The 27118-nt window shown below is 47.1% G+C and overlaps 1 protein-coding gene across 1 annotated transcript in view; it reads left to right on the forward strand.

The window, feature by feature from the left end:
* LOC308317083 (uncharacterized protein) overlaps nucleotides 1-27118 on the forward strand; it is a gene marked incomplete at its 3' end in the record, with an annotated part of 110115 nt that overhangs the window by 74168 nt on the left and 8829 nt on the right. Inside the window, exons 13-29 of the mRNA XM_080765874.1 lie at nucleotides 36-168; nucleotides 2307-2368; nucleotides 3093-3184; nucleotides 7580-7788; nucleotides 8922-9060; nucleotides 10058-10190; nucleotides 10929-11094; nucleotides 12394-12495; nucleotides 15140-15262; nucleotides 15467-15582; nucleotides 16841-17007; nucleotides 20251-20903; nucleotides 21120-21461; nucleotides 21967-22223; nucleotides 24108-24230; nucleotides 24523-24659; nucleotides 27080-27115. Of these exons, the coding sequence (XP_080622000.1) occupies nucleotides 36-168; nucleotides 2307-2368; nucleotides 3093-3184; nucleotides 7580-7788; nucleotides 8922-9060; nucleotides 10058-10190; nucleotides 10929-11094; nucleotides 12394-12495; nucleotides 15140-15262; nucleotides 15467-15582; nucleotides 16841-17007; nucleotides 20251-20903; nucleotides 21120-21461; nucleotides 21967-22223; nucleotides 24108-24230; nucleotides 24523-24659; nucleotides 27080-27115 (2990 nt within the window). The remainder of the gene's footprint in view (nucleotides 1-35; nucleotides 169-2306; nucleotides 2369-3092; nucleotides 3185-7579; nucleotides 7789-8921; nucleotides 9061-10057; nucleotides 10191-10928; nucleotides 11095-12393; nucleotides 12496-15139; nucleotides 15263-15466; nucleotides 15583-16840; nucleotides 17008-20250; nucleotides 20904-21119; nucleotides 21462-21966; nucleotides 22224-24107; nucleotides 24231-24522; nucleotides 24660-27079; nucleotides 27116-27118) is intronic.

Below are 27118 nucleotides of genomic sequence, written 5' to 3' on the forward strand. Positions count from 1 at the left end.
AGACCATCCTATAACTGTGTTCTGCGTGTCCACAGGAGTTTGACCCGGAGGAGTTCTACCACCTCCTAGAGGCCGCTGAGGGTCACTACAAGGAGGGACAGGGAATCAAGACGGACATCCCTCGTTACATCATCAGCCAGCTGGGCCTGACCAGAGACCCTCTGGAAGGTACAGATTACACCTTTATCTGACCCTGGACCCTCTGGAAGGTACAGATTACACCTTTATCTGACCAGAGACCCTCTGGAAGGTACAGAGTACACCTTTATCTGACCCTCTGGAAGGTACAGATTACACCTTTATCTGACCCTGGACCCTCTGGAAGGTACAGAGTACACCTTTATCTGACCCTGGACCCTCTGGAAGGTACAGAGTACACCTTTATCTGACCCTGGACCCTCTGGAAGGTACAGAGTACACCTTTATCTGACCCTCTGGAAGGTACAGATTACACCTTTATCTGACCCTCTGGAAGGTACAGAGTACACCTTTATCTGACCCTGGACCCTCTGGAAGGTACAGAGTACACCTTTATCTGACCCTCTGGAAGGTACAGAGTACACCTTTATCTGACCCTGGACCCTCTGGAAGGTACAGATTACACCTTTATCTGACCCTGGACCCTCTGGAAGGTACAGAGTACACCTTTATCTGACCAGAGACCCTCTGGAAGGTACAGAGTACACCTTTATCTGACCCTGGACCCTCTGGAAGGTACAGAGTACACCTTTATCTGACCCTGGACCCTCTGGAAGGTACAGATTACACCTTTATCTGACCCTGGACCCTCTGGAAGGTACAGAGTACACCTTTATCTGACCCTGGACCCTCTGGAAGGTACAGATTACACCTTTATCTGACCCTGGACCCTCTGGAAGGTACAGAGTACACCTTTATCTGACCCTCTGGAAGGTACAGATTACACCTTTATCTGACCAGAGACCCTCTGGAAGGTACAGATTACACCTTTATCTGACCCTGGACCCTCTGGAAGGTACAGAGTACACCTTTATCTGACCCTCTGGAAGGTACAGATTACACCTTTATCTGACCCTCTGGAAGGTACAGAGTACACCTTTATCTGACCCTGGACCCTCTGGAAGGTACAGAGTACACCTTTATCTGACCCTCTGGAAGGTACAGAGTACACCTTTATCTGACCCTCTGGAAGGTACAGATTACACCTTTATCTGACCACAGACCCTCTGGAAGGTACAGATTACACCTTTATCTGACCACAGACCCTCTGGTCAGATACATACGTGCGGTCTAGTCTAACTTGACCGCATACGTATATGAGGGTGGACGCCTCTGCCTTGCACAGTCCAGTGAACAGGCAGGTTGCCCTTCACTGGTAACCCTATTTTGGTATTCTTTTTAAATATATGAAGGTATTTTACATACATACATACATACATACATACATACATGGAATAAATGCTTAAACATGTAGCTAGGTGTAATGTCAGAGACCACAGAAGACATGTAAATATGAAATAAATGCTTAAACATGTAGCTAGGTGTAATGTTAGAGACCACAGAAGACATGTAAATATAAAATAAATGCTTAAACGTGTAGCTAGGTGTAATGTTGGAGACCACAGAAGACATGTAAATATGAAATAAATGCTTAAACATGTAGCTATAGGTGTAATGTTAGAGACCACAGAAGACATGTAAATATAAAATAAATGCTTAAACGTGTAGCTAGGTGTAATGTTGGAGACCACAGAAGACATGTAAATATGAAATAAATGCTTAAACATGTAGCTAGGTGTAATGTCAGAGACCACAGAAGACATGTAAATATGAAATAAATGCTTAAACATGTAGCGATAGGTGTAATATTAGAGACCACAGAAGACATGTAAATATGAAATAAATGCTTAAACATGTAGCTATAGGTGTAATGTCAGAGACCACAGAAGACATGTAAATATGAAATAAATGCTTAAACATGTAGCTATAGGTGTAATGTTAGAGACCACAGAAGACATGTAAATATGAAATAAATGCTTAAACATGTAGCTATAGGTGTAATGTCAGAGTCCACAGAAGTGAACCTTTCAAGCCTGTTTTCTCAACTCGCTGTTTCTCTGCCAGACATTATACTCTATAAGCCATATCTCCTAAACTGGTGGGTCAAACTGAACAACCAAGATGTCAATTTGAAGCTATGATTCCCTGCTTTCACATGACATGAATAATGTGGTCCTCATGGGCTAATGAGTGTCTGTGTGGAGGTCCTTGACATGAAAAAGGTTGTAGACGAGTGTCATGTTGTCATGTCTTATATTTCCATGTAGAAATGGCCCAGCTGACCAGCTGTGACAGTGGAATAGCAGAGACTCCTGACACCGACGACTCTGTGAGTATCAAGTTGATTTACTATAAATGTGCACACTGTTTTTTTCTCTTCTTTGTTATTTGTTCGGCCCCAAAAAACTGTGTGTGTTGTCATGATTTGTCAGGAATCATGCTTTGTCCGAGACTTACAGGTCTTTAAATAAATACTCTCTGGAACGGATGGGACATTGTCGTTCTGAAAGGGGGGCAGGACGGTGACACTCTATTGACCTCTATTGACCTGGGGTCTTAACCCATTTTGGGGCGGGAACCCCTTTTGGTGTTAGCATTATGTTATGCTTTAGCTATTGAAAAATAGCAGATCTACAAGCTCATAGCGCGCCACCGAGTGGCGCGCTACGAGCGGCGCGCTACGAGCTTGTAGATCTGCTATTTTTTGAAAAATCGAAGAACGACTGACACAGAAACATAGGCTTTTTCATAAAACTGTCAGGATGTAGATTAGAAGACATCTTTAGAATCTGATCTCAGGTCAGAATGGGATAATGCATTTAAAGCGTGATGTGTTTCTGTGGTCAGTCAGTGTGATGTCACTGTGATGTCACTGTGTTTCTGTGGTGAGTCAGTGTGATGTCACTGTGTTTCTGTGGTCAGTCAGTGTGTGATGTCACTGTGATGTCACTGTGTTTCTGTGGTCAGTCAGTGTGATGTCACTGTGATGTCACCGTGTGTCTGTCGTCAGTCAGTGTGATGTCACTGTGATGTCACTGTGTTTCTGTGGTCAGTCCCAGAGTCTGAGCGCGGCGCTGAGGGCTCGTCGGAAACCCTGTGAGGTGGACTTTGAGACGACCAAACTCATCAGCAACGGAGCGTACGGGTGAGAGACCGACGCTATTCCCCCATCTATTCATTACATTTATATCCCTTCCACAGTGCAGTGTACCTGGTTATACTGTTATTGTATTGTATTAATGTATATCTCCTCCACAGTGCAGTGCACCTGGTTATACTGTTATTGTATTGTATTAATGTATATCTCCTCCACAGTGCAGTGCACCTGGTTATACTGTTATTGTATTGTATTAATGTATATCTCCTCCACAGTGCAGTGCACCTGGTTATACTGTTATTGTATTGTATTAATGTATATCTCCTCCACAGTGCAGTGCACCTGGTTATACTGTTATTGTATTGTATTAATGTATATCTCCTCCACAGTGCAGTGCACCTGGTTATACTGTTATTGTATTGTATTAATGTATATCTCCTCCACAGTGCAGTGCACCTGGTTATACTGTTATTGTATTGTATTAATGTATATCTCCTCCACAGTGCAGTGCACCTGGTTATACTGTTATTGTATTGTATTAATGTATATCCCTTCCACAGTGCAGTGCACCTGGTTATACTGTTATTGTATTGTATTAATGTATATCTCTTCCACAGTGCAGTGTACCTGGTTATACTGTTATTGTATTGTATTAATGTATATCCCTTCCACAGTGCAGTGCACCTGGTTATACTGTTATTGTATTGTATTAATGTATATCCCTTCCACAGTGCAGTGCACCTGGTTATACTGTTATTGTATTGTATTAATGTATATCTCCTCCACAGTGCAGTGCACCTGGTTATACTGTTATTGTATTGTATTAATGTATATCCCTTCCACAGTGCAGTGCACCTGGTTATACTGTTATTGTATTGTATTAATGTATATCCCTTCCACAGTGCAGTGTACCTGGTTATACTGTTATTGTATTGTATTAATGTATATCCCTTCCACAGTGCAGTGTACCTGGTTATACTGTTATTGCATTGTATTAATGTATATCTCCTCCACAGTGCAGTGCACCTGGTTATACTGTTATTGTATTGTATTAATGTATATCTCTTCCACAGTGCAGTGCACCTGGTTATACTGTTATTGCATTGTATTAATGTATATCCCTTCCACAGTGCAGTGTACCTGGTTATACTGTTATTGTATTGTATTAATGTATATCTCCTCCACAGTGCAGTGCACCTGGTTATACTGTTATTGTATTGTATTAATGTATATCTCTTCCACAGTGCAGTGCACCTGGTTATACTGTTATTGTATTGTATTAATGTATATCTCTTCCACAGTGCAGTGTACCTGGTTATACTGTTATTGTATTGTATTAATGTATATCTCTTCCACAGTGCAGTGTACCTGGTTATACTGTTATTGTATTGTATTAATGTATATCTCTTCCACAGTGCAGTGTACCTGGTTATACTGTTATTGTATTGTATTAATGTATATCTCTTCCACAGTGCAGTGTACCTGGTTATACTGTTATTGTATTGTATTGTATTAATGTATATCTCTTCCACAGTGCAGTGTACCTGGTTATACTGTTATTGTATTGTATTAATGTATATCTCTTCCACAGTGCAGTGTACCTGGTTATACTGTTATTGTATTGTATTAATGTATATCTCTTCCACAGTGCAGTGTACCTGGTTATACTGTTATTGTATTGTATTGTATTAATGTATATCTCTTCCACAGTGCAGTGTACCTGGTTATACTGTTATTGTATTGTATTGTATTAATGTATATCTCCTCCACAGTGCAGTGCACCTGGTTATACTGTTATTGTATTGTATTAATGTATATCCCTTCCACAGTGCAGTGCACCTGGTTATACTGTTATTGTATTGTATTAATGTATATCTCTTCCACAGTGCAGTGCACCTGGTTATACTGTTATTGTATTGTATTAATGTATATCTCTTCCACAGTGCAGTGCACCTGGTTATACTGTTATTGTATTGTATTAATGTATATCCCTTCCACAGTGCAGTGTACCTGGTTATCCTGTTATTGTATTGTATTGTATTAATGTATATCTCCTCCACAGTGCAGTGTACCTGGTTATACTGTTATTGTATTGTATTAATGTATATCCCTTCCACAGTGCAGTGTACCTGGTTATACTGTTATTGTATTGTATTGTATTAATGTATATCTCTTCCACAGTGCAGTGCACCTGGTTATACTGTTATTGTATTGTATTAATGTATATCTCCTCCACAGTGCAGTGCACCTGGTTATACTGTTATTGTATTGTATTAATGTATATCTCCTCCACAGTGCAGTGCACCTGGTTATACTGTTATTGTATTGTATTAATGTATATCTCCTCCACAGTGCAGTGCACCTGGTTATACTGTTATTGTATTGTATTAATGTATATCTCTTCCACAGTGCAGTGCACCTGGTTATACTGTTATTGTATTGTATTAATGTATATCCCTTCCACAGTGCAGTGTACCTGGTTATACTGTTATTGTATTGTATTAATGTATATCCCTTCCACAGTGCAGTGCACCTGGTTATACTGTTATTGTATTGTATTAATGTATATCCCTTCCACAGTGCAGTGTACCTGGTTATCCTGTTATTGTATTGTAATAATGTATATCTCCTCCACAGTGCAGTGTACCTGGTTATACTGTTATTGTATTGTATTAATGTATATCTCTTCCACAGTGCAGTGTACCTGGTTATCCTGTTATTGTATTGTAATAAAGTATATCTCTTCCACAGTGCAGTGCACCTGGTTATACTGTTATTGTATTGTATTAATGTATATCTCCTCCACAGTGCAGTGTACCTGGTTATACTGTTATTGTATTGTATTGTATTGTATTAATGTATATCTCTTCCACAGTGCAGTGCACCTGGTTATACTGTTATTGTATTGTATTGTATTGTATTAATGTATATCTCTTCCACAGTGCAGTGCACCTGGTTATACTGTTATTGTCTTGTATTAATGTATATCTCTTCCACAGTGCAGTGTACCTGGTTATACTGTTATTGTATTGTATTAATGTATATCCCTTCCACAGTGCAGTCAGTGTACCTGGTTATACTGTTATTGTATTGTATTGTATTAATGTATATCCCTTCCACAGTGCAGTGCACCTGGTTATACTGTTATTGTATTGTATTAATGTATATCTCTTCCACAGTGCAGTGTACCTGGTTATACTGTTATTGTATTGTATTAATGTATATCCCTTCCACAGTGCAGTGTACCTGGTTATGCTGTTATTGTATTGTATTAATGTATATCTCTTCCACAGTGCAGTGTACCTGGTTATACTGTTATTGTATTGTATTAATGTATATCTCTTCCACAGTGCAGTGCACCTGGTTATACTGTTATTGTATTGTATTAATGTATATCTCTTCCACAGTGCAGTGCACCTGTTTATACTGTTATTGTATTGTATTAATGTATATCTCCTCCACAGTGCAGTGTACCTGGTTATACTGTTATTGTATTGTATTAATGTATATCTCTTCCACAGTGCAGTGCACCTGGTTATACTGTTATTGTAATGTATTAATGTATATCTCTTCCACAGTGCAGTGCACCTGGTTATACTGTTATTGTATTGTCTTGTATTAATGTATATCTCTTCCACAGTGCAGTGTACCTGGTTATACTGTTATTGTATTGTATTAATGTATATCCCTTCCACAGTGCAGTGTACCTGGTTATACTGTTATTGTATTGTATTAATGTATATCCCTTCCACAGTGCAGTGTACCTGGTTATACTGTTATTGTATTGTATTAATGTATATCTCTTCCACAGTGCAGTGTACCTGGTTATACTGTTATTGTATTGTATTAATGTATATCTCTTCCACAGTGCAGTGCACCTGGTTATACTGTTATTGTATTGTATTAATGTATATCTCTTCCACAGTGCAGTGCACCTGGTTATACTGTTATTGTATTGTATTAATGTATATCTCTTCCACAGTGCAGTGTACCTGGTTATACTGTTATTGTATTGTAATAATGTATATCTCTTCCACAGTGCAGTGTACCTGGTTATACTGTTATTGTATTGTATTAATGTATATCCCTTCCACAGTGCAGTGTACCTGGTTATACTGTTATTGTATTGTCTTGTATTAATGTATATCTCTTCCACAGTGCAGTGTACCTGGTTATACTGTTATTGTATTGTATTAATGTATATCTCCTCCACAGTGCAGTGCACCTGGTTATACTGTTATTGTATTGTATTAATGTATATCTCTTCCACAGTGCAGTGCACCTGGTTATACTGTTATTGTATTGTATTAATGTATATGTCTTCCACAGTGCAGTGTACCTGGCTATACTGTTATTGTATTGTATTAATGTATATGTCTTCCACAGTGCAGTGTACCTGGCTATACTGTTATTGTATTGTATTAATGTATATCTCTTCCACAGTGCAGTGTACCTGGTCCGCCACAAGGAGACCAAGCAGCGCTTCGCCATGAAGAAGATCAACAAGCAGAACCTGATCCTTCGGAACCAGATCCAACAGGCCTTCGTAGAGAGAGACATCCTGACCTTCGCTGAGAACCCCTTCGTGGTCTCCATGTTCTGCTCCTTCCAGACCCGCAGACACCTCTGCATGGTCATGGAGTATGTTGAGGGTTAGTATGACCTCTGGGTGACCTGTATGACCTCTGGGTGACCTCTGGGTGACCTGGGTGACCTGTATGACCTCTGGGTGACCATTGCATGGTCATGGAGTCATGTGGAAGGTCAGTAATGACCTCAGCTGGCTCCTTTCCAGGCGAAGAAGCAGCGACTCTACTGAGTGATTATTGCCACGACAGGGATGCGGTCAGCAACGAGACGGAGGCGAGTTCCGCAAGCATCACTGAAGTGGCAATAATCACGTTAAACCACACCCTCGAGTGTAATATTGCAATTCTACAAAAGTTACCCTTAAAACTAAGAAAATCGCTGAAAAAACATATTTATTTAATGACAGATGTAGTCACTACGACCAAAAAATGTCCCAAGAAACTAGCTAGCCTAGCCACCCAGTCTGCTAGTGCTAGCGCTCTGGGAGAACAGAAACTAGCTAGCATAGCCACCCAGTCTGCTAGCGCTCTGGGAGAACAGAAACTAGCTAGCGTAGCCACCCAGTCTGCTAGCGCTCTGGGAGAACAGAAACTAGCTAGCGTAGCCACCCAGTCTGCTAGCGCTCTGGGAGAACAGAAACTAGCTATAGCCTAGCCACCCAGTCTGCTAGCGCTCTGGGAGAACAGAAACTAGCTATAGCCTATAGCCACCCAGTCTGCTAGCGCTCTGGGAGAACAGAAACTAGCTAGCGTAGCCACCCAGTCTGCTAGCGCTCTGGGAGAACAGAAACTAGCTATAGCCTAGCCACCCAGTCTGCTAGCGCTCTGGGAGAACAGAAACTAGCTATAGCCTATAGCCACCCAGTCTGCTAGCGCTCTGGGAGAACAGAAACTAGCTATAGCCTAGCCACCCAGTCTGCTAGCGCTCTGGGAGAACAGAGCAGCTGAATTATCTGTTTTGATTAGCTGTGGTGTAGTGGTGCTCGTTTGAACCACGGCTAGAAGGCTGTTTCAACCAATCAGATTGCTTCCTCGAAAAGGCAGTCCACGGTCGACAAAATTAACACTTGTGGTGTGTGTGTGTGTGTGTGTGTGTGTGTCTCTGTGTGTCCGTGTGTGTGTGTCTGTCTGTGTGTGTGTGCGTGTGTGTGTCTCTGTGTGTGTGTGTGTGTGTGTGTGTGTGTGTGCGCCACCAGGAGGGGACTGCGCCACCCTGCTAAAGAACATGGGTCCTCTCCCGGTGGACATGACCCGGATGTACTTCGCAGAAACCGTCCTGGCTCTGGAGTACCTCCACAACTATGGCATCGTCCACCGCGACCTCAAACCGGACAAGTACGTCCCTCTAGAGATCTGTTATTAGACCTCAAAGTATGTCCCTCTAGAGATCTGTTATTAGACCTCAAAGTACGTCCCTCTAGAGATCTGTTATTAGACCTCAAAGTACGTCCCTCTAGAGATCTGTTATCAGACCTCAAAGTACGTCCCTCTAGAGATCTGTTATTAGACCTCAAAGTACGTCCCTCTAGAGATCTGTTATTAGACCTCAAAGTACGTCCCTCTAGAGATCTGTTATCAGACCTCAAAGTACGTCCCTCTAGAGATCTGTTATTAGACCTCAAAGTACGTCCCTCTAGAGATCTGTTATCAGACCTCAAAGTACGTCCCTCTAGAGATCTGTTATTAGACCTCAAAGTACGTCCCTCTAGAGATCTGTTATTAGACCTCAAAGTACGTCCCTCTAGAGATCTGTTATTAGACCTCAAAGTACGTCCCTCTAGAGATCTGTTATTAGACCTCAAAGTACGTCCCTCTAGAGATCTGTTATTAGACCTCAAAGTACGTCCCTCTAGAGATCTGTTATCAGACCTCAAAGTACGTCCCTCTAGAGATTAGGGCTTTATTCAACTAGTCCACTATTCAACTAGTCCACTATTCAACTAGTCCACTATTCAACTAGTCCACTAGTAAATCCACTAGTTGACCTTGTTGGGACTAGTTGATAAGAAAAAAAGGCGTCTTCGTTTTTGTAGGCCTCAAAATCAGCTAGAATGCTAGATTATAGTCAAGAATGTACACAGTTTTGTGTACATTCATGATACATGAATAAGTGAGTACATATTGTGTACATTTATGATAGTTGTACACAGTTTTGTGTACAACTATCATAAAGAATTATATTTTTACATATATGTTATACTTAATAGGTAGTTAAAAAACTAGTAAAAATCACTAGAAGTGAAAGCCCTACTTATTAGACCTCAAACATCAAGCTCTCTCTCTCTCTCTCTCTCTCTCTCTCTCTCTCTGTGTCTCTATGTCTCTCTCCCAGTCTCCTGGTGACGTCCATGGGTCACATCAAGCTGACAGACTTCGGGCTGTCCAAGGTGGGCCTGATGAACATGACCACCAACCTGTACGAGGGACACATCGAGAAGGACGCCCGGGAGTTCTCCGACAAACAGGTAACCTTGTTTGTTATTCATGTTTCTGAGCGGTGCGTGTACAACGCTCCAATGACTGACTGTGTGTGTGTGTCTCTATGCAGTACGACCCCTATTGACCCCTGCAGCTAACCGGGGCCATTCACACTGAGGAAGGAAAGGAAAGGTACTATGTTTACCCAGGGTAACTGGACTAAGGAAAGGAAAGGTACTATGTTTACCCAGGGTAACTGGACTAAGGAAAGGAAAGGTACTATGTTTACCCAGGGTAACTGGACTAAGGAAAGGAAAGGTACTATGTTTACCCTGCAGGGTAACTGGACTAAGGAAAGGAAAGGTACTATGTTTACCCAGGGTAACTGGACTAAGGAAAGGAAAGGTACTATGTTTACCCAGGGTAACTGGACTAAGGAAAGGTACTATGTTTACCCAAGGTAACTGGACTAAGGAAAGGTACTATGTTTACCCAGGGTAACTGGACTAAGCTCAAGAACTTGTTTACAGCCAGGTCCTAGTGCTCATAGAACATTTCATGGTAGGGGTTCAATGCCTTGCTCAAAGGGCACTTCAGCGGTGGTAATTTTAACGTGCCGGTCCGGGGATACGAACTATAAGCGACCTTCCGATATCAAGACCGCTCCGCAAACCGTTCTCCTCAAACCTGTCCAGAGCTCATCCTACGTCAGGGTTATGGTAAACCGGTGTGTCTCTCTCGCTCTCCCTGTGTGTGTGTGTGTGTGTGTGTGTGTGTGTCTCTAGGTGTGTGGGACCCCAGAGTACATCGCTCCAGAGGTCATCCTCCGTCAGGGTTACGGTAAACCGGTGGACTGGTGGGCCATGGGGATCATCCTCTATGAGTTCCTGGTAGGATGTGTGCCGTTCTTCGGAGACACGCCAGAGGAGCTGTTCGGACAGGTCATCAGCGGTCAGTTCTCAAACCTTTTTATTTATTTCTTTCTTAACTCATTCTGACCTGAGATCAGATTCTAAAAATGTTCTTCTACATCCTGACAGTTTTCTGAAAAAGCCCATGTTTCTCTATGTCAGTGGTTCTTCGAAATAGCAGACCTTACAAGCTCGTAAACAAAACACAGTGATTGAATCGACAACAGAATGTCGGGAACAAACTAAAGCAACGGCCGGGAGGTTTAAACACGTTAAAAAGGATAAAAAAGGGGGGGGGGGGGGGAGGGGCAGATGCACAACGGAGGCGGCACTTGTTCCACCCATAGAGTATTACCAGTAAGACGCGCAAACGCGGGAAGCGAACGCAGCTGAGACCCTGCAGATCATGTCTGTCTGTCTGTCTGTCTGTGTGTCTGTCTGTGTGTCTGTCTGTGTGTCTGTCCCGCTGTTACTGTATATGTGGACCTGGCCCCTTTTGTGCCCATATATGGAGCTGAGTGGACCTGGCCCCTTTTGTGCCCATATATGGAGCTGAGTGATTACTGATGCAACACACTCCATATTTGGATAGCGGGACAGACAGACAGACAGACAGACAGACAGACATGATCTGCTAGGTCTCATAGTAAGTGGTCACTGCGTTCGCAAAAAGGATAGAGACTGATCTGGTGCGAAGCTCCGCTGCTCAGTGGCGTTTTGAAGCACCCGGAAGGGACCGTCTACTTCCGCCTTTTGGGGGGGCGCATTTCCGCATTGGACCTCCAAATGTTGGTGGTCCAAATGCGGAAGTGCAACCGAGCGCTCAACGTTATAAAGCCCAGCTGCTTCACGGGGGGGGGGGGGGGGGGGGTTTCCTCGTCATGAATCCACGGGTCCGCCTGCAGTCCTTCCTCTTACCACTAGGGGCCCTGCAGCGCTTCAACGTTGGAGTGCCTCGCTGGCCCCTTGGTTCCACCTGGCAGTTAATGAGTTGTTAATGACATGCGTGTGTCATTGTTGTTGCGAATTCAGTGAGCACTTACTATGAGACCTAGCAGATCATGTCTGTGTGTCTGTCTGTCTGTCCCGCTATCCAAATATGGAGTGTGTTGCATCAGCAATCACTCAGCTCCATATATGGGCACAAAAGGGGCCAGGTCCACTCAGCTCCATATATGGGCACAAAAGGGGCCAGGTCCACATATACAGTAACAGCGGGACAGACAGACAGACAGACATGATCTGCAGGGTCTCAGCTGCGTTCGCTTCCCGCGTTTGCGCGTCTTACTGGTCCATTTAGATTAGCATAACGGAGTGTGGTAGTTGATGTGTTTCTCAGATGAGATAAACTGGCCTGACGGGGAGGAGGCGCCCCCTGGTGACAGCATGGAGCTAATCACCCTGCTGCTGAGACAGAACCCCATGGAGAGGATGGGCACAGGTACACGCACGTACACACACACACAGGTACATACACACACACACACACACACACAGGTACACGCACGTACACACACACACACACACACACACACACACACACACACAGGTACACACACACACACACACACACACACACACAGGTACACGCACGTACACACACACACACACACACACACACACAGGTACACACACACACACAAACACACACACAGGTACACGCACGTACACACACACACACACACAGGTACACACACACACACACACACACACACAGGTACACGCACGTACACACACACACACACACACAGGTACACGCACCTACACACACACACACACACACAGGTACACACACACACACACACACACACACAGGTACACGCACCTACACACACACACACACACACACACACACACACACACACAGGTAGGTGCACGTACTGTACATACACACACATACACGGCATTAAACCAACAAACAAAATATCAACCAAAGTACAGTTTAATGTCAGGTGTCAATGTAAGGTAGAGTGGTCTGCTTCATTCATCTCACAAACTTAAGAAACATAATCGCTGGTTTAATCGCATTGAAAGTGGCTCGAGCTCTCATTGAGTTGGGAAGAGAGAGAGAGAGAGAGAGGCTGTGTTAGTGTTGTTTCGGAGCCGTGTGCGTGTGCACGTGCGTGCATGTGTGTGTGCCTTGCAAGTTGCTTGTTTCGAAACGGCACCGACGCGTGCGTGTGTGCGTGCATGCGTCCGTGCATGTGTACTGTTATAGAGCGCTGCAGTCCCGCCCCCTCTCAGAAAAACGAGTGGCCCAGGAAATGAGACCCCAACGCATTCTCCCATCGGCACTTCTAATATAATTTATTTAAAGACGGTTACGCCGCGGACAAAGCCAATTCGGATCGTGACAAATCATGACAATGAACACAATGTTTTGGGGCCGATCAAATCATTAGAAAGAAGAAAAGAAAGTCAGGAGACAACACTATTTGTTTTGTTTTTCGTCTTATAAATTATTTGATCGGCCCCAAAACATTGTGTTCATTGTCATGATTTGTCACGATCCGAATTGGCTTTGTCCGCGGCGTAACAGTCTTTAAATAAATGATATTAGAAGTGCCGATGGGAGAATGCGTTGGGGTCTCATTTCCTGGGCCACTCGCTTTTCTGAGAGGGGGCGGGACTGCAGCGCTCTATTATTAATGACAGTATAAGAGCAGCTATCTGTACATACAAATACAAACTATGTTCAGTGGAGTGTTTGTTGTGGGCATAGACTGTAAAAAATATGGACAAAGCGTTCCGCGGGTCTAACATGAACGTAAAATGAAGCCTGTCAGTCCTTGCAATGGAAGTCGCCATCTTTCTAGATCCGTTTGGGCCCAGCTGGCCATTGGCTGGCCCAGACAACAAGGCGGGACTTCCCCCCTTCTTCTTTGTTGGTTTTTATTTTGACTCGAGTGGGTGGGGGTTCCCGTTCATAGACTGTAACGGTAGCCACGCCCCTCAGAACATGCGCGACTTTATGGTCATTTTTTTAATAAATGGGACCATAATTTTCCTAAAAGAATATTATGACATTAGAAATGAGACTTTAAACTAGTGACTGGAAGCAAAAAGTATTCATGACCATGTTTATTAAGGTAATACAGTCTAGGTGAAGTTGGGCCCAAATACATGGACTTCTATGGGGCTATGGGTTTTTTTGAGCCCAATGACAGACAGCGCCACAACAGGCCATTATATGAACTTTCATTTCCATAGTGGCTTCACAAAATATCTGTCTGACTGCCCCCCTGGTTGTGGGCATGATGCACTTCTGTTGTTGTGGAGCATTTGCTGTAACAATTGTATAGGCCTGTAGTCATGTAGTAGTGTCATTGCTGTACTTTGATATCTGGAATATGATGCTATTGCTGCAGGTTGAACTAGTTGGGTAGCATAGTGTAATAGACTTTCTGAGTAGCACTGCATGGGTACTGGGTTGTTGTGGAATGTGATGCTGATGCTGTTGTTGCTGTAGAGACCAGTATTCTGTGAACATGCTGTAGTATAGGGTGAACAATGGATAGCATGTTTTTGTATTGAGTTGTACTGTAATTCTGCAAACTGTTAATAAATCAATCAATCAATCAATCAATCAATCAGCATAATACTATCGTATATTGGCCCGTAGCATAAGATTTCTTAGGCAGCCCCTCCAACCAACATCACCTAGAGCCGCTACTGATTAGCAGAGACAATGATTGAATGACTGGTGTGTGTGTGTGTGTGTGTGTGTGTGTGTGTGTGTGTGTGTGTGTGTGTGTGTGTGTGTGTGTGTGTGTGTGTGTGTGTGTGTGTGTGTGTGTGTGTGTGTGTGTGTGTGTGTGTGTGTGTGTGTGTGTGTGTGTGTGTGTGTGTGTGTGTGTGTGTGTGTGTGTGTGTGTGTGTGCGTGCGAGAGAGTGATGTCATGGCCACACACACACACACACACACACACACACACACACACACACACACACACAGTCATGCAATGGCATTTCTTACCTTTTTTACATAAATAAAGTACTTTATTGGGGAGGGATCATGAACTCCATGACAACTGACTTCACTCACATGGATTCTCTAAAGCGTCGTCATGTTGTCTCTCCACTAGGAGGCGCTGCGGAGGTGAAACACCACCCGTTCTTCCACAACCTGGACTGGAACAGCCTGCTGAGACAGAAAGCAGAGTTCATCCCTCAGCTGGAGTCTGAGGACGATACAAGTTACTTTGACTGTAAGTTCATAGTCTGAGGACGATACAAGTTACTTTGACTGTGAGTTCATAGTCTGAGGAACTACATGATAGTTTGGAACCAAATGGACCCTGATGAAATATTGAGCACCACTGATATACAGTAGAATATACAGTAGAACCGTGAGGTTTCTCAGGTCGGGATTTTAGAAGACCTAACATGAATTGAATTGTCTGTCCAATCAGCTCGCTCGGAGCGCTACGACCACCTGGAGACGGAGGAGGAGGAGGGAGACGCCAACGATGAAGATATCAACGTTGAACTGAGGCAGTTCTCCTCCTGTTCACACCGCTTCTCTAAGGCACGCACACACACACACACACACACACACACACACAGTTCTCCTCCTGTTCACACCGCTTCTCTAAGGCACGCACACACACACACACACACACACACACACACACACACACACAGTTCTCCTCCTGTTCACACCGCTTCTCTAAGGCACGCACACACACACACACACACACACACACACACACACACACACACAGTTCTCCTCCTGTTCACACCGCTTCTCTAAGGCACGCACACACACACACACACACACACACACACACAGTTCTCCTCCTGTTCACACCGCTTCTCTAAGGCACGCACACACACACACACACACACACACACACACACACACAGTTCTCCTCCTGTTCACACCGCTTCTCTAAGGCACGCACACACACACACACACACACACACACACACACACACAGTTCTCCTCCTGTTCACACCGCTTCTCTAAGGCACGCACACACACACACACACACACACACACACACACACAGTTCTCCTCCTGTTCACACCGCTTCTCTAAGGCACGCACACACACACACACACACACACACACACACACACAGTTCTCCTCCTGTTCACACCGCTTCTCTAAGGTACACACACACACACACACACACAGTTCTCCTCCTGTTCACACCGCTTCTCTAAGGTACACACACACACACGCTGCCTGTCGAAGGTACAGTGGGAGTTTGTTCCACGCCGACGGCCCCTAGAATCAAAAAGCTGCTTCCCCGTATTTTTTCAGTTGCCATTTCTTTAGGCAAAGCGAGCAGGCCAGCAGAGGAAGACCTTAGGGGGCGGTTTGGGACATATTTAGGCAGGCAGTCATGTAGGTTGTAGGAAGGTGCGAGACCATTGAGAGCTTTATACACAAGTAAAATAATTTAAAAATCAATCCTAAAAACAACCGGAAGCCAGTGAAGCCAAAACTGGAGTAATATGTTCTCTCATCTTAGTTCTAGTTAAAACTCTGGCTGCTGCATTTTGGACAAGTTGTAATCCTATCTTCTAGGTGTACAGCAGCATTGACCTGTCCTATCTTCCTATCTTCTAGGTGTACAGCAGCATTGACCTGTCCTATCTTCCTATCTTCTAGGTGTACAGCAGCATTGACCTGTCCTATCTTCCTATCTTCTAGGTGTACAGCAGCATTGACCTGTCCTATCTTCCTATCTTCTAGGTGTACAGCAGCATTGACCTGTCCTATCTTCCTATCTTTAGGTGTACAGCAGCATTGACCTGTCCTATCTTCCTATCTTTAGGTGTACAGCAGCATTGACCTGTCCCGAGGTCTCCTGGAGGAGAACGGAGACACAGAAGAGACGAAAGGTGACAGCCCGCTGACCGTGGACTCTCTGTCCGTGGGATCCCTGACCGTGGACTCCCTGACCGTGGGACCCCTCAGCTGGACTCCTGACTTCCTCCAAACGTACGTGCATGCCAGTGTGGGTTTTTCTCTTGAATAGCTTTCATTTAGTTTAACGTTTTAGTGTTTAGTCTAGATTTTAGTCGACTAAATATCATGAGATTTTTGTCGACTAAATCTACAGTCGATTTTAGTCGAACGACATGTGTTCCGGCGGGCCTTGATGCCGTCGTAATGAAAATAGCCGATCTACAAGCTCACAACGTGTCGCACTGCGACGCGTTGTGAGCTTGTAGATCGGCTATTTTCACCATGCAACTAATTGTGAAAGGACTTATACTGGATCTCTTGTCCACTATAGTCCCTTCCTAACATTTTAGTCTAGTTAGTCTAGGGTCTCTCAAAGTGGGTGCTGTGAGGAGTGGGACCTGTAGTCTTAACCCATTCTGGGCGGGAACCCCTTTTGGTATTATAACCCATCTTGGGGGTTCTGTGCAGTATTTGTACAGTAGTCAACAATTACAGTATTTCAGAAAACTTGGGTGAGGATTTTATACAGCGTTTTTAGAATTGGCCACAGTCCAAAATGGGCCCATTCATTGTCCAGTTTCAGGTGATAAGGTGACCACTGAAACGATGGTGAGTAAAAACAGAGAGATGTGTTTGGGGTGAGCGGTGAGTCTCTCACCACCGCGGCTCAGTGACGTCATGTTGTAGTTTTAGTAAAAACAGAGAGATGTGTTTAGGGTGAGCGGTGAGTCTCTTACCACCGCGGCTCAGTGACGTCATGTTGTAGTTCTAGTAAAAACAGAGAGATGTGTTTGGGGTGAGCGGTGAGTCTCTTACCACCGCGGCTCAGTGACGTCATGTTGTAGTTTTAGTAAAAACAGAGAGGTGTGTTTGGGTGAGCGGTGAGTCTCTTACCACCGCGGCTCAGTGACGTCATGTTGTAGTTTTAGTAAAAACAGAGAGATGTGTTTGGGGTGAGTGGTGAGTCTCTCACCACCGCGGCTCAGTGACGTCATGTTGTAGTTCTAGTAAAAACAGAGAGATGTGTTTGGGGTGAGCGGTGAGTCTCTTACCACCGCGGCTCAGTGACGTCATGTTGTAGTTTTAGTAAAAACAGAGACTCGGGACGCTGTGGGTGCTGGCGGCGTGTTTCCTCCTCCGCGTCATCAGTGCCCATACCCGAAGGCGGAGTTGGCGAAAGGGCCTTTCTGTGTGGAGTTTGCATGTTCTCCCCGTGTCCCCTATAGGGTAGATACCCTCACAAAAACATGCAGTAATCCTGGTCTCTAAACTGCCTCCCCCTGGCCAGCCGGGGCGCCTGATGGAGGGGAAAGGAACTGGTTGGAATAACGTGTTCCTTCCACGCGCTACGTCCAACCAGGGAAACTCCCCCCTGTCAGGTGTAAAGGAGCAACTTGGACACTCAGGCATGAAGGAAGCATGAGTTCAAGTCCGTTGCTCTCCCCTTGTCCCCCATATATGGGGACTAGGTTGGTGGAGGGTGTGTAGAGCCCAGGATCACAGTAGATGATTGACACAGGGGTGAAAAATGGGTTACAAAATCGTGGGATAAAAAATATATATTAAAAAAAAAACAGAGAGGTGTGTTTGGGGTGAGCGGTGAGTCTCTCACCACCGCGGCTCAGTGACGTCATGTTGTAGTTTTAGTAAAAACAGAGAGGTGTGTTTGGGGTGAGCGGTGAGTCTCTTACCACTGCGGCTCAGTGACGTCATGTTGTAGTTTTAGTAAAGAGATGTGTTTGGGGTGAGCGGTGAGTCTCTTACCACCGCGGCTCAGTGACGTCATGTTGTAGTTTTAGTAAAAACAGAGAGATGTGTTTGGGGTGAGCGGTGAGTCTCTTACCACCGCGGCTCAGTGACGTCATGTTGTAGTTTTAGTAAAAACAGAGAGATGTGTTTGGGGTGAGCGGTGAGTCTCTTACCACCGCGGCTCAGTGACGTCATGTTGTAGTTTTAGTAAAAACAGAGAGGTGTGTTTGGGGTGAGCGGTGAGTCTCTCACCACCGCGGCTCAGTGACGTCATGTTGTAGTTTTAGTAAAAACAGAGAGGTGTGTTTGGGTGAGCGGTGAGTCTCTTACCACCGCGGCTCAGTGACGTCATGTTGTAGTTTTAGTAAAAACAGAGAGATGTGTTTGGGGTGAGCGGTGAGTCTCTTACCACCGCGGCTCAGTGACGTCATGTTGTAGTTTTAGTAAAAACAGAGATGTGTTTGGGTGAGCGGTGAGTCTCTTACCACCGCGGCTCAGTGACGTCATGTTGTAGTTTTTGTAAAAACAGAGAGGTGTGTTTGGGGTGAGCGGTGAGTCTCTTACCACCGCGGCTCAGTGACGTCATGTTGTAGTTTTAGTAAAAACAGAGAGGTGTGTTTGGGTGAGCGGTGAGTCTCTCACCACCGCGGCTCAGTGACGTCATGTTGTAGTTTTAGTAAAAACAGAGAGGTGTGTTTGGGTGAGCGGTGAGTCTCTTACCACCGCGGCTCAGTGACGTCATGTTGTAGTTTTTGTAAAAACAGAGAGGTGTGTTTGGGGTGAGCGGTGAGTCTCTCACCACCGCGGCTCAGTGACGTCATGTTGTAGTTTTAGTAAAAACAGAGAGATGTGTTTAGGGTGAGCGGTGAGTCTCTCACCACCGCGGCTCAGTGACGTCATGTTGTAGTTTTAGTAAAAACAGAGAGGTGTGTTTGGGTGAGCGGTGAGGCTCTTACCACCGCGGCTCAGTGACGTCATGTTGTAGTTTTTGTAAAAACAGAGAGGTGTGTTTAGGTGAGCGGTGAGTCTCTTACCACCGCGGCTCAGTGACGTCATGTTGTAGTTTTAGTAAAAACAGAGAGGTGTGTTTGGGGTGAGCGGTGAGTCTCTCACCACCGCAGCTCAGTGACGTCATGTTGTAGTTTTAGTAAAAACAGAGAGATGTGTTTGGGGTGAGCGGTGAGTCTCTCACCACCGCGGCTCAGTGACGTCATGTTGTAGTTTTTGTAAAAACAGAGAGGTGTGTTTGGGTGAGCGGTGAGTCTCTTACCACCGCGGCTCAGTGACGTCATGTTGTAGTTTTAGTAAAAACAGAGAGGTGTGTTTGGGTGAGCGGTGAGGCTCTTACCACCGCGGCTCAGTGACGTCATGTTGTAGTTTTCGGTGGTCACCTTATTACCTAAAACTGGAGTTTTATTATGCCTTCATTAAGTCATCATAGCTTAGTTTATTTTTAGTTTTTGTTCCATGAAAAAAATTGTATAGTCAACGAAAGATTTTCATCGATCATCCCCTTGTGTTTTTCAGGCCATCGGACAGCGAGGCGACTGGCCAGGGCCCGGGGCCTCCTCAGGCCCCCCCTCCTCAGGGCCCCCCTCCTCAGGGCCCCCCTCAGAGCCTGCCAAAGTTCTCCATCTCGGCCGAGAGCGAAGGGGAGGAGTCGTCCTGCAGTAAGACCTCCTTCTCTCTGGGAGGAGGTGAGGAGACCACCTCCTTCTCTCTGGGAGGAGGTGAGGAGACCTCGTTCTCTCTGGGAGGAGGTGAGGAGGTCTCCTTCTCTCTGGGAGGAGGTGAGGAGACCTCCTTCTCTCTGGGAGGAGGAGGTGAGGAGACCTCCTTCTCTCTTGGAGGAGGTGAGGAGACCTCCTTCTCTTTGGGAGGAGGTGAGGAGACCTCCTTCTCTCTGGGAGGAGGAGGTGAGGAGACCTCCTTGTCTCTGGGAGGAGGTGAGGAGACCTCCTTGTCTCTGGGAGGAGGTGAGGAGGCCTCCTTCTCTTTGGGAGGAGGTGAGGAGACCTCCTTGTCTCTGGGAGGAGGTGAGGAGACCTCCTTGTCTCTGGGAGGAGGTGAGGAGACCTCCTTGTCTCTGGGAGGAGGTGAGGAGACCTCCTTGTCTTTGGGAGATCTTCTCCACGATGCCACCACTCCCGGCAGCACGCACAGCGGAGCCACGCTCTCTGGTAAAAAGAAGACGGCGTAGAAAGAAATATTACATTGTGACCTGTCTCTGTTTGTTTCTTGTTCTGTCTTTGCCCCCCTCCTGCCCCCTTCTGCCCCCCTCCTGCCCCCTACTGCCCCCTCCTGCCCCCCCCCCCCCCCGATCCTTTTAAACTATTCGGAAATATACAGTACTCTGATTATTAAACAAATGCCTCGTTTTCTGTCCTAACTTTTAGGAAGTTTCTCGGAGCATTTGAACCAGTTGACATCGAGGGGCGAGACTGACGGTGCCGCAGAGCCAGGGGCCCAGGACCCTGAGGCCCCTGGGGACAGGCCGGGGCCCGAGGCCCCTGGGGACAGGCCGTACCCCGAGGGACCGGGCCCCGAGGCCCCTGGGGACAGGCCAGGCCCCGAGGCCCCTGGGGACAGGCCAGGGCCCGAGGGACCGGGCCCCGAGGGACCGGGCCCCGAGGCCCCTGGGGACAGGCCGGGGCCCGAGGCCCCTGGGGACAGGCCCTCGGGGGCCAAAGTCCCCAAGTCTGTCTCTGCCAGCAGCCTTTCACTGACCATCCCGGGAGGTGCATGCACACACGCACGCACTCACAGTCCACACACACACACACACACACAAACACACACAGTGGTGGAAGAAGTTCTCGAAGCCAAAAAGAGATATTTGATCTCCAAACCAGTGAAAAATGCACATCGGCTATTTTCACTACTTCTTTTTCAATTTGGAAAATGTATTTGATTGTTTTTTTGTTTTTTTTCATGAAAATTGCCAAAATGTTAGATTTTAGATTTATTCATGAACACATTTTTGTGAATAAAGAAATATAATATACTGTGTATTTTCACCCAAAATAGGGATTGAATATGAATTCATGATTTTATTAAATTATTGATTAAAAAAGATATATATATAAATATATAATAACTATAAATATAAATATATAATAACTATATATATATAAATATATAATAACTATATATATAAATATAAATATATAATAACTATATATATAAATATATAATAACTATATATATAAATATATAATAACTACTACTACATTTTCCCCCCAGATGTCTTTGGGGCGTCGCCACTCGCCAGCCCCGCCCTCTCTCCCTATTCGCTCTCCTCGGACCCCTCCTCCTCCTCCCGGGACTCCTCCCCTAGCCGCGACTCCGCCTCCCTCGGGGGCGTGGCCAATAACAGCAGAAGCAGCCCGCGGCAGCCAATCGTCATCCACAGCTGTGGGAAGAAGTTCGGGTTCACGCTGCGCGCCATCCGGGTGTACGCGTGTGACGGCGACGTCTACACCGTCTACCACATGGTCTGGGTGAGCAGTTCATTCTGGTTTTAACCATAGACTGTAAAAAATATGGACAAAGCGTTCCCCGGGTCTAACATGAACGTAAAATGAAGCCTGTCAGTCCTTGTATTGTAAGTCACCATCTTTCTAGATCCGTTTGGGCCCAGCTGGCCCATTGGCTGGCCCAGACAATGAGGCGGGACTTTCCCCCCTTCTTCTCCGTTGGTTTTTATTTTGACTCGAGTGGGTGGGGAATCCCGTTCATAGACTGTAACGGTAGCCACGCCCCTCAGAACATACGCGACTTTATGGTCATTTTTAAAATGAATGGGACCATAATTTTCCAAAAATAATATTATTACATTAGAAATGAGACTTTAAACTAGTGACTGGAAGCAGAAAGTATTCATGACCATGTTTATTAAGGTAATACAGTCTAGGTGAAGTTGGGCCCAAATACATGGACTTCTATGGGGCTATGGGTTTTTCTGGGTCCAATGACAGCGCCACAACAGGCCATTATATGAACTTTAATTTCCTTAGTGGCTTCACAAAATATCTGTCTGACTGCCCCCCTGGTTTTAACCCATTCTGACCTGAGATCAGATTCTAAAAATGTCTTCTACATCCTGACATTTTTCTGAAAAAGCTATGTTTCTATGTCAGTCGTTCTTCGATTTTTCAAAAATAGCAGACCCACAAGCTCGTATGTGAGCGCCCCTCACTTCACACAGGTGCAATTTTTTTCTTTTAACGGGTGAAAGATGCTTTGCATCCCAGAGTCTCACATCCCTTTATTTAGGATGGCAAATTATTGTGAATAATGTAATGGACACTCACTCCCCTCTGGTGGTATCTCAGTGCAACTGCACGCATGTCCATGGTAAAAGGACTGCAAACTGTTAACCCATTTTGGTGTTAGCAACATGTCGTGCATTAGTGGCGCGTGACGAGCTTGTAGATCTGCTATTTTTCAATAGCTAAAGCATGACATAATGCCAACACCAAAAGGGGTTCCCGCCCAGAATGGGTTAACCCATTTAGGCCTGATGTCGAAGAAAATTCATTGTTTTAAAAAAAAAACTCATGTTTCTATATCCTCAATATGCTCAATATAATTATGTCAAGGACCCCCGGGCCCCCATCTGAAAATATGTTGTTCCAGGAACCCCCCCCCCCCCAAGCGGTCTGGGGTTAGGGTTAGTGATGTCTGTCTGCAGTAATCCTGGTCACTAAACTGCCTCCCCCTGGCCAGCCGGGGCGCCTGATGGAGGGGAAAGGAACTGGTTGGAATAACGTGTTCCTTCCACGCGCTACGTCCAACCAGGGAAACTCCCCCCTGTCAGGTGTAAAGGAGCAACTTGGACACTCAGGCATGAAGGAAGCATGAGTTCAAGTCCGTTGCTCTCCCCTTGTCCCCCATTTATGGGGACTAGGTTGGTCTCCCCTTGTCCCCCATATATGGGGACTAGGTTGGTCTCCCCTTGTCCCCCATATATGGGGACTAGGTTGGTCTCCCCTTGTCCCCCATATATGGGGACTAGGTTGCTCTCCCCTTGTCCCCCATATATGGGGACTAGGTTGGTCTCCCCTTGTCCCCCATATATGGGGACTAGGTTGGTCTCCCCTTGTCCCCCATATATGGGGACTAGGTTGGTCTCCCCTTGTCCCCCATATATGGGGAGTAGGTTGGTTCTCTCCTTGTCCCCCATATATGGGGACTAGGTTGGTCTCCCCTTGTCCCCCCCACCCCCCACTAGGTTGGTGGAGGGTGTGTAGAGCCCAGGATCACATTAGATGATTGACACAGGGGTGAAAAATGGGTTACAAAATCGTGGGATAAAAAAATATATTTTAGTGATGTCTGTCTGTCTGTCTGTCTGTCTGTCTGTCTGTCTGTCTGTCTGTCAGAACGTGGAGGCTGGCGGCCCCGCCCACCAGGCCGGGGTGAAAGCAGGAGATCTGATCACTCAGGTCAACGGAGAGGCTGTCCACGGATTGGTCCACACGGAGGTGGTGGAACTGCTGCTGAAGGTAGCGCACGCACACACACGCACACACACACACGCGCACATGCACGCACGTATAGTGCATAGTATCCCAAGCGGCACACTTTACTACTTATTTAGATAGAAATAAGCGAATTAGCGCAAAAGCCCAACCCCTACAAATAAAGGTAAGAAAGCCTTCTAGCATGGAATTCTCCTTTAAGACCAGGCTTGTCCTCGTAATGCCCGGATGAGTGCAAATAGAAAGAAAAATGTGTAAGGACAGATGTTGATGAAATTGTAAAAAAGTGACCAACGCTTCCCCCTCCCCGCCACAGAGTGGCAGTAGAGTGTCCATCTCCACCACGCCCTTTGAGAACACGTCCATCAGGACCGGCCCGGCCCGGAGGAACAGCTACCGCAGCAAGATGGTGAGATGCTCCAAGAAGAGCAAGAAGGACAAGACCCCAGAGAGGTACGGACACTAACCCTAACCCCAGAGAGGTACGGACACTAACCCTAACCCCAGAGAGGTACGGACACTAACCCTAACCCCAGAGAGGTACGGACACTAACCCTAACCCCAGAGAGGTACGGACACTAACCCTAACCCCAGAGAGGTACGGACACTAACCCTAACCCCAGAGAGGTACGGACACTAACCCTAACCCCAGAGAGGTACGGACACTAACCCTAACCCCAGAGAGGTACGGACACTAACCCTAACCCAGAGAGGTACGGACACTAACCCCTAACCCCAGAGAGGTTTGGACACTAACCCTAACCCCAGAGAGGTACGGACCAGGGGGGCAGCTAGTCAGACAGATATTTTGTGAAGCCACTGAGGAAATCGGGATTTCCTGAAAGTTCATATAATGGCCTGTTGTGGCGCTGTCTGTAATTGGACCCAGAAAAACCCATAGCCCCATAGAGGTCCATGTATTTGGGCCCAACTTCACCTAGACTGTATTACCTTAATAAACATGGTCATGAATACTTTCTGCTTCCAGTCACTAGTTCAAAGTCTCATTTCTAATGTCATAATATTCTTTTTGGAAAAGTATGGTCCCATTTATTAAAATAATGACCATAAAGTCGCGTATGTTCTGAGGGGCGTGGCTACCGTTACAGTCTATGAACGGGATTCCCCTCCCACTCGAGTCAAAATAAAAACCAACGGAGAAGAAGGGGGGAAAGTCCCGCCTCGTTGTCTGGGCCAGCCAATGGGCCAGCTGGGCCAAAACGGATCTAGAAAGATGGCGACTTACAATACAAGGACTGACAGGCTTCATTTTACGTTCATGTTAGACCCGGAGAACGCTTTGTCCATATTTTTTACAGTCTATGGTACGGACACGGTTCTGCTTCTGGCTCATTGCATAGACCCCGTTTTCATGTCAAGGACAGGGGACCCCCCCCCCCCCGCCCTGGGAACCACTGGCATAGATAGGACAGGGGACCCCCCCCCCCCGCCCTGGGACCCCCCCCCCCCCCCCCCGCCCTGGGAACCACTGGCATAGATAGGACAGGGGACCCCCCCCCCCCCGCCCTGGGACCCCCCCCCCCCCCCCCCCCCCCGCCCTGGGACCCCCCCCCCCCCCCCCCCCCCCCGCCCTGGGAACCACTGGCATAGATAAGGACAGGGGACCCCCCCCCCCCCCCGCCCTGGGAACCACTGGCATAGATAAGGACAGGGGACCCCCCCCCCCCCCGCCCTGGGAACCACTGGCATAGATAAGGACAGGGGACCCCCCCCCCCCCCCCCCCCCCCCCGCCCTGGGAACCACTGGCATAGTGGACAGGGGACCCCCCCCCCCCCCCGCCCTGGGAACCACTGGCATAGATAGGACAGGGGACCCCCCCCCCCCCCCCGCCCTGGGAACCACTGGCATAGATAGGACAGGGGACCCCCCCCCCCCCCCCCGCCCTGGGAACCACAGGGGACCCCCCCCCCCCCGCCCTGGGAACCACTGGCATAGATAGGACAGGGGACCCCCCCCCCCCCCCCCCCGCCCTGGGAACCACAGGGGACCCCCCCCCCCCCCCGCCCTGGGAACCACTGGCATAGATAGGACAGGGGACCCCCCCCCCCCCCCGCCCTGGGAACCACTGGCATAGATAGGACAGGGGACCCCCCCCCCCCCCCCGCCCTGGGAACCACAGGGGACCCCCCCCCCCCCCCGCCCTGGGAACCACAGGGGACCCCCCCCCCCGCCCTGGGAACCACTGGCATAGATAGACCCCCCCCCCCCCCCCCCGCCCTGGGAACCACTGGCATAGATAGACCCCCCCCCCCCCCCGCCCTGGGAACCACTGGCATAGATAGGACCCCCCCCCCCCCCCCCCCGCCCTGGGAACCACTGGCATAGATAGGACCCCCCCCCCCCCGCCCTGGGAACCACTGGCATAGATAGCTTGATTTGTTTGAAGGCGATCATAAAATACAAATGAATAGGAAGTCACTAATGTTGCTCTGGAGGAGAGGGAAGTCTGGAGCTCTCTGGTGGAGCTGTTGCCCCCTGGAGGAGAGGGAAGTCTGGAGCTCTCTGGTGGAGCTGTTGCCCCCTGGAGGAGAGGGAAGTCTGGAGCTCTCTGGTGGAGCTGTTGCCCCCTGGAGGAGAGGGAAGTCTGGAGCTCTCTGGTGGAGCTGTTGCCCCCTGGAGGAGAGGGAAGTCTGGAGCTCTCTGGTGGAGCTGTTGCCCCCTGGAGGAGAGGGAAGTCTGGAGCTCTCTGGTGGAGCTGTTGCCCCCTGGAGGAGAGGGAAGTCTGGAGCTCTCTGGTGGAGCTGTTGCCCCCTGCGACTCGACTACGGATAAGCGGTCGAAGATGGATGAACTTTGGAGGTGTGTTTAAATGTCTGCCTGTGTGGTTGTCTCTCTCCCGTCTGCCCACCAGGAGGCGCTCTGTGTTCCGTCGTTTCGCCATGCAGTCGTC

This window comes from Protomyctophum bolini, assembly GCF_963924005.1.
Source record: "Protomyctophum bolini genome assembly, chromosome: 6".
Lineage (NCBI taxonomy): Eukaryota > Metazoa > Chordata > Actinopteri > Myctophiformes > Myctophidae > Protomyctophum > Protomyctophum bolini.